The 8,163-nt window shown below is 43.6% G+C and overlaps 1 protein-coding gene and 1 pseudogene across 2 annotated transcripts in view; both read right to left on the minus strand.

Moving 5' to 3' along the window:
* Phf12 (PHD finger protein 12) overlaps window positions 1-8,163 on the minus strand; it is a 51,048-nt gene that overhangs the window by 13,866 nt on the left and 29,019 nt on the right. For both annotated transcript variants that reach the window (XM_008828698.2, XM_029561400.1), the window contains exons 4-6: window positions 7,140-7,533; window positions 3,829-3,949; window positions 1,636-1,768 (exon numbers count right to left, since the gene is read on the minus strand). In XM_008828698.2, coding sequence (XP_008826920.1) covers window positions 1,636-1,768; window positions 3,829-3,949; window positions 7,140-7,533 — 648 coding nt within the window. The remainder of the gene's footprint in view (window positions 1-1,635; window positions 1,769-3,828; window positions 3,950-7,139; window positions 7,534-8,163) is intronic.
* LOC115069561 lies at window positions 1,973-2,098 on the minus strand (annotated as a pseudogene).

Raw genomic sequence — 8,163 nt, forward strand, 5'->3', positions numbered from 1 at the left:
GGTCTTTTTGAGACAGGGTCTCCTTGTAGCCCCAGCTGTCCTGGAACTCACTATGTAGAGACCAGGCTGGCCTTGAACTCAAAGATCCGCCTGCCTCTGTCTCCCAAGTGCTGGGATTAAAGGTGTACGCCACCATGCCCAGGTAACAAAATATTTTTTAAAAAAGAGGTAATGCAATAGGTAGAAACAGGAGAATTAGGAGTTCAGTGTCATTCTCAGTGGTATAGTCAATTTGAGTCTAGCCTAAGCTACATGAGACTCTGTCTCCCCAAAATACCCAAAAAAGGGTGGTGAACATCTTTAGTTCCAGCACTGGGGAAACAGAGGCAGGAGGATCTTGGTGTGTTCAAGGCCACCCTGGTTTACATAGTGAGTTCCAGTCCAGTCAGGGCTGCAAAACCCTGACTCAAAAATCAAATTATGCCAGGTGTGGTTGTGCACATCTTCAGCCCCAGGACTCGGGAGGCAGAGGTAGCAGATCTCTGTGAGGTCGAGGCCAGCCTGGTCTACATATGAGTTCTAGGTCAGCCCCACTACAGGGAGACCCTAATCTCAAAAAGACAAAAACCCCAAGAGATTTGCAGGCCCCCTCAGTGCCTAGCACAGCACAATTTAAAACCAAAAAAAGAAGGTGGAGGAGAGGGAGGAGGAGGAGGAGAAGAAAAAGGACCATGTTTATTGAGAGATAAGACAAAGATCCTTAGAACATTTGTTGTTCATTCAACTTACTGTACAACTGATAGATGGCAACACAAGGTGACTATGAAGAATTTAAAGCAGGACCTCTTAAAGAGGACCTGGGTTCAGTACCCAGCACCCACATGGTGGCTCACAATTCTTCTAACTCCAGTTCTAGGAGAAGGAGAACCCTCTTTTGGTCTTGGTGGGTACCAGGCAAAACACTCGTATGCATTAAAAGAAAACAAAAAATTAAATCAAGAGAAGAGAAAAAACTCATTTGCTGCCTGGGCCACATGTATTCTTGATAACCAACTATTTATTTCCTTAAGGTTAGATCTAATAAACTCACTCTTTAACCCAAGCAAGTGAGTTAAATCTATTTGCACAGTCAAAACAAGGTACTGACAATGGGTGTGGTGGCGCACGCCTTTAATCCCAGCACTTGGGAGGCAGAGGCAGGCAAATCTCTCTGAGTTCAACGTCAGCATGGTCTACATAGTGAGTTTCAGGCTAGCTGGGGCTACCGGGAGACCCTGTCTCAAAAAGACCAAAAAACAAACACCCCCTCCTCCCCAAAACAAGGTGCTATAAGAAAAGACAAGATGCTAGCCGGGCATGGTGGTACACACCTTTAATCCCAGCACTTGGGAGGCAGAGGCAGGCAGATCTCTGTGAGCTCGAGGCCAGCATGGTCTAGATAGCGAGTTCAAGGTCAGCTGGGGCTACAGGGAAACCCTGTCTCAAAAAGACCAAAAAAAAAAAAAAAAAAAGAAAAGAAAAGACAAGATGTATAGGTGAGATACATCAAAACAGAATTAAGGATGGGCTGCTGAAACCAGCATCTGTGAGATTCTAGTGAATTCTGACATAAAGCTGACCTTCATGTACTTTCTACTGAATCAGTCCCTGCCCAGTTATGCCTGTAAATGGCTGACTGGACACTGCTGTGCTTACCACCACATGTTCGATGTGATTTGGACACATCCATCTGCCCAGGGGCATGGCAGTGAGCGGTGGCTCTAGGCAGTCCATGTGAAACAGAAGCGGGCAATAGTCACACTGGATGAGAGGGGCCACACGGCAACTCCTGCAAGGAAGAGAGATATGACAGGGGACATTTCTGGGGCAAGATGGGGAAGTTCAAAAGTAATTCTCATCTACAAGAGCCTCTCCATAATCTTCACAACATTCTCCCATCTCTCCCTCTCTCCATGGTTGTCACATACCTCATCAGAAAAGTTCTCAGATCAAGAATGACCAATTGCTTAAAAGACCTTTCTATTCTTTTTTTTCTGGTCACAGCACCAATTGAAGTAAAACAACACAAGTTGCTACTTGACCCAAAAGCGGTGTTTTTTCTCTGCTCCTTCTTGATGGCTCAATGGGTCACTAGCAAAAGGCCCACTGAGTGCTTTTGTTTTTGTTGGGTTTTTTTCTTTTTTTTTTCGGTCTTTTTGAGACAGGGTCTCCCTGTAGCCCCAGCTGACCTGGAACTCACTATGTAGACCAGGCTGGCCTTGAACTCGCAGAGATCCGCCTGCCTCTGCCTCCCGAGTACTGGGATTTAAAGGCATGTGCCACCACGCCCGGCCTTTATTTTTTTTGCCACTGAGGGCTTTTAAAAGGGTGAAGGACTTTTCTATTTTTTTTTTTTTAATTTTATGTGTATGCGTGTATTGCCTGCGTGTAGGTAAGTGCACCTGTGTCGTGCAGTGCCTTCGGAGGTCAGAAGAGGCTATCGGATTCCCTGGGACAGGAGTTACGGACAGTTGTTAGCTGCCATGTGGGTGCTGGAATTCGAACCCAGATCTACAAGAACAACCAGTATTCTTAACTGCTGAGCCATCTCTCCAGGCCCCTTAACCTTATCTTTAATGATCTGCTAAGTCTAAATATCTCATTCAGTTTATAAAAAATTACATTGTGTGCACGCACATGCCGTGTATAATGCAAGAACGCCACTGCACCGTGTGAAGGTCAGAGGAGTTAGAACTCTCCTACCACATGGGTCCTGGGCATCCAACTCAGGTTGCTGTGCTTGGCAGCAAGCACCTTTACCACCAAGCCACCTCACTGGCCCTTATTCTTTAGTTTAAGCCCAACTCTATTCTCATTTAAGTCTCTGTCTAATATAGTTAACAGTGCTCATGTACTGTGATCTTTCTTATTTATTCTTTGATAGAATTATGTATATTTGTTTTACATACACATAACAAATTTTAGTCATTTTCTTTCCTTTTTTTTTTGAGACAGGGTCTCCTTGTAGCTCCAGCTGTCCAAGAACTCATTAGGTAGACAGGCTGGCTTTGAACTCAGAGATTCACCTGCCTCTGCCTCCCAAGTGCTGGGACTAAAGGCATGTACCACCAGGCCAGCCATTGCATGCTGGTCTCATTATGTAGCCCTGGCTGGAGTGGAACTTGTTGTACAGACCAGATTTGCCTCAAATTCATGGAGAACTGCCCACCTCTGCCTCTGGAATTGCTGGAATTAAAGGTGTGCACCACCATGTCTGGTGTTTTCATGACTTTTTAAAAAATGTATGTGATCTAGAGTTCAAACTTAATTTGAACAAAACAAAACAAAACATTTATTGTATGAGTGCCACAGTTTCTGTGTAGAGGTCAGAGGGCAACTTGTGAGAATCAGTTCTCTTCTTCTACCATGTGGGTTCTAGAGATAAAACTAAGGTTGTGATGGCAAGAGTCTCTACCCACTGAGCCATCTCTCTGGTCATGACCACTGAGTTGAATCAGGATTGCTGCATGAGCATCGGTGGAGGTTATTTACTGAAGTATGGGCAACTCTTCAGTGGGTTTACCAACGAAGAAAATGATACCTCCTCCCCAGCAACCATTAACTGCAATAATCCCTCAAGGAGGAGTGGAGCTTCATGAAGCCCAGGCTAGCCTTGAATTCCTGATCCTATTATCTCTACCTGGCAATTGCTAGGATTATAGGCAGCATCACATGACACACCTGGTTCTATACTTTCATTCTTCAATGTCAACACATTCAAGGTTCTAGTCAGTGAATTAGTTCTGTGTGCTTATACCATCAGATTGTGGGTTGTCCATATTTAACATACATGAGGCGACAGAAAAAATAAAATCATTTGCTAAATGTGTAAGAATAGAAAAAAAATACCTGTTACACGTGAAGCAGACTTTGACTGGCAAGGGAACAAGACCATTATGATCTAACTCATGTTGTGTCCTTTTAACATTTTTCCCTGTGGTTTCTTCCTTTCTTCTTCGTTTGCTAGAACCTAGAAAAGAAATTGAGATACTGAATTGTTCCTGGCTTCAGAATTTCTTGTTTGGGATATGCAAACAACATTAAGTAAAAGGAACAGATCTAAGCAAAAGCACTGCCATGGCCCAGGCATGGGCTGCTTTCTGAGGCTCCCACGGCTGGTTTCAAGAGGGAAAAAGAGAATAAGTAGTGGGGAAAAAGGAAGACTGAGACACAAGCATCCACAAGCAGAAGCTACCTGTTTCGTGGCAGAAACACATTGGTTTTACCAACATCAGAAATCTGGGTTAGATAGTGGCAACCTTAAAAATATAAATGCCCAAGTTACATGGTCAACAAGGACAAGTCTGTGATGGTGCTGAGTAATTTTATCACATTTCCATAGAAATCAGAAAAGCCTTGATTTCTTATGTACCCTTTTAAAGAAAAGTTATTATTTTTTTTGAGACAGGGTCTCCCTGTACCCCAGCTGATCTGAAACTCAGTATTTTTTGAGACAGGGTTTCACCATGTAGCCTGGGCTGGCCTGGAATTTGCTATGTAGATCAGCTGGCCTGCATAACAGATCAGCCTCTGTTGGGATTAAAGACGTGTACCATCACACACAGCTAAAAAAGTTCTTATTTATCATTCTTGTGTATGTGCATACCATGGCATGTGTGTGGAGGTCAGAGGACAATTTTATGGAGTTGGTTTTCTCCCCTCACCTCAACATGAGTTTGGAGGCTCAAACTCAGGTCATTGGCTTGCATGGCAACTGCATTTACCCACTGAGCCATCTCACCAGTCCTTTTATGCACTTTCAAGCTTGCCAATTTCACTTCTTCCTTTTTTGCATATGTGCGCATGTGTGGTATGCATGTGTGCATCACCCTCGACTTTATATATTGAGGCAGTGTCTCCCGTTGGAGATTTTCATTTCAGCTAGTCTGGCTAGCCAACTTGCTCTGGGGATTCTCTTTTTCCATTTCCCACAAGCTGGGATTTCCAGATCTGAACTCAAGTCCTTAGGTTTTTGAGGCAAGTATTTTACCTGCTGAATCATTTTCCCAGTCCTCTTTTTGATTTTTGAGATAGAGTGTCACTCTGTAGCTCAGGTTATCTATAAACCCAATACGTAGGTTAAGCTGGCCTTCAACTCTCAACAGCCCTCCTGTTTCTGCCCCCTGAGTACTGGAATTACAGACATTAGCCACCATGCTTAGCTAATTCACTTTCTCTTGGAAGAAAAATTAAGAGCTAGAAAATGTGTGTTATCAAATAGAAGCCATGATTTGATTTTCTTTTTTTTTCTTTTTCTTTTTTCTTTTTTTTTTTTGATCTTTTTGAGACAGGGTCTCCTTGTAGCTCCAGCTGTCCTGGAACTCACTATGTAGATCAGGCTGGCCTTGAACTCATAGAGATCCACCTGCCTCTGCCTCCTAAGTGCTGGGATTAAAGGTGTGCGCCACCATCTGCCTGTTATTTATTTATGTCTTTTGTTTTTTTGAGACAGGGTCTCCCTGTAGCCCCAGCTATCCTGGAAATCACTATGTAGACCAGGCTGGCCTTGAACTCACAGAGATCCGCCTGCCTCTGCCTCCCCGAGTGCTGGGATTAAAGGCGTGCACCACTATGCCCAGCTTGATTTTCTTTTTTAAAAGGACAATTTGATAATGGCTATCAAAACTACCAATGCAAACTGTGACCTAGCAATTCTAGTATTAGGAATTCATCCTATAGATATATCCACATCTTACATGTATACAATGATGTTTTTACAAAGTTATTTGCTAAAACGCTGCCTTTGTTAACAAATGATTGAAACAACTGAAATGTCAAATAATAGAAAATTAGTTAATCATGGTACATCTGTATAATGAATTATTATGGAACCATTAAAAAAAAATCTCAAGAAATTCTACATTAATGTTAAGTTGTCTGGACTATATTATAAAGTGAAAAATAAAGTGTAGAACAGTTTGTTTTTTGTTTTTTTTTTTTTGGTCTTTTTGAGACAGGGTCTCCCTGTAGCCACAGCTGTCCTGGAACTCACTATGTAGACCAGGCTGGCCTTGAACTCACAAGAGATCCGCCTGCCTTTGTCTCCTGGGTGCTGGGATAAAAGGCGTGCGCCACCACGCCCAGCTGAACAGTTTGGTATTTGAAGGAGAACATACAACATATTTATTTACACACACACACACACACACACACACACACACACACACACGGCTGAACAGTTTGGTATTTGAAGAACATACAACATATTTATTTACACACACACACACACACGCACGCACACATGCACACACATTCTAGAAGGATATACAAAAATCAACCACTGGTCATCTACAAAGGGTTAGGAAGTGATGGTGGGGAGTGAATTTAGGATATGTGAACACTAGGCAGATGCTCTATTGCTCTATTACACCCTGAAGCCTTGTCTCTTTTTAAGTTTTTTTTTTTTTTCTGAGACACGGTCTCCCTGTAACCACAACTGGCCTGGAACTTGATATGTAGCCCAGACTGGCCTCAGCGTCACAGAGATCTATCTGCTTCTGTCTCCTGAGTTCTGGGATTAAAGGCATACACCACCATGCCCAGCTATAATTTTTAAATTTTTATGTGCACAAGTGTTTGTCTACATGTATATGCATCACATGCATGCCTGGTGCCCACGAAGGCCACAAGAAGGCAATGGATGCCCTGGAACTACAGTTGCAGATGATTATGAGTGGCCATGTGGATGGGTATGGGTGCTGGGAACCAAACCTGGGTCCTCTGCAAGAGCATCAAGTGTTTTTAACTGCTGAGCCATCATTCCAGATCTTTTTCCATGTTTTTGAAACAGGGTCTCACTATGTAGCTCAGGCTAGCCTCAAATGCACAATCTTCCTGCCTTAACCTCCCAAATGTGTTATCACAGGTATGCAACACCAAACCTGGCTTACATTTTAGATCATAATGTTATACCTATTTTTTAAAAAGATGATACTAGGAAGGGGTAGGAAAGGAGATAGCAGACTCAGAAAATGGAAAATTAAATCAGCACTGTAAAAGTTTAAACCTTCAGGCCGGGCATGGTGGCGCACCATGAATAGGAATGCAAGACAGTGGCTAACAGAGGTAGTCATCCTGCAGGTAAGACTACTCTTTGGCTGGATAATAATCTTTTGGGAGGTCAGGGGTGAAAGAAGGGATATGATGATGATGTGGCTAACCTGGTAGTGCAGTGGTACAAGTCAGTTCATTGGGCAACTGAAATTGGGTGGGGTTCCGCTCCATGGCGGCAGCAATCAGCAGCTCAAAAGGCCGCCTCAACTGGGGCTGCACATAGTCCGGCTCTGCTGCTACTGGCTCCTCGTCCACGTCAATGATGTCCTCATCGACGTCATTATGCTCAGAGGTGGGGGTCTCTGTGCTGGCGTTGGATGTGGGGGTGCCAGGCCGGCTGGCTCTCCTTTCCAGGATCCGGGCATGGGCAATGGCCTTGAGTTCAGTTTTGCTAGCGGATCTGTCCAACAAGTCAGTGTCACTGCTGGGGGATGTGGTCCGTTTGCTGGATTTGTCCACCAGTCCATTGACGTGGCCCAGCTCCTTTTTCTGCTCTCGTTTCTGTGCAAATGAATAGGTGGGCCCATCATGAAAAGTACCACAAAATACAATGACCTGCTAGACCACTAGCCAAAATTACAAAGTCCCTCAACATATCACAGAATCATCTACCTAGGGACTTATGACTATTAAAGTTGACACAGCTATAACAGAACTAACTAGAGAAAACTATGGCAGCAATGAATCATCAAAACAGTGTGGAAAGTTTGAAATAATTCCAATTCATCATATGATACTTAAAGTTTATATACATATAAAGTACAGGCAAATGGCTTGAAAATGAACATAGTGAGATCAAATTTAGCAAGATTAAAGTAAGAATAGCATAATGTGAACCAAGGGCACTGTTGCTTGCCCTGGGGTATACTGATGGTCCGAATGGTTTTGAAAAGTGCTCAAAACAGAGAAAATCTGCAAAATCGAAGGTAAAACAGAGGAGGGCCACAATGGAAGCAAACAACTGAGCAATCATGGTGCCTTAAGAATGGTGGCTTTTTGTCAGGTACAGTGGCACACACCTTTAATCCCAGCACTCGGGAGGCAGAGGCAGGAGGATCTCTGTGAGTTTGAGGCCAGCCCGGTCTCCTTAGTGAATCCAGGACAGCTGGGGCTACAGGGAGACCCTGTCTC

This window comes from Nannospalax galili, unplaced genomic scaffold, assembly GCF_000622305.1.
Source record: "Nannospalax galili isolate Female #2095 unplaced genomic scaffold, S.galili_v1.0 scaffold212, whole genome shotgun sequence".
NCBI lineage: Eukaryota > Metazoa > Chordata > Mammalia > Rodentia > Spalacidae > Nannospalax > Nannospalax galili.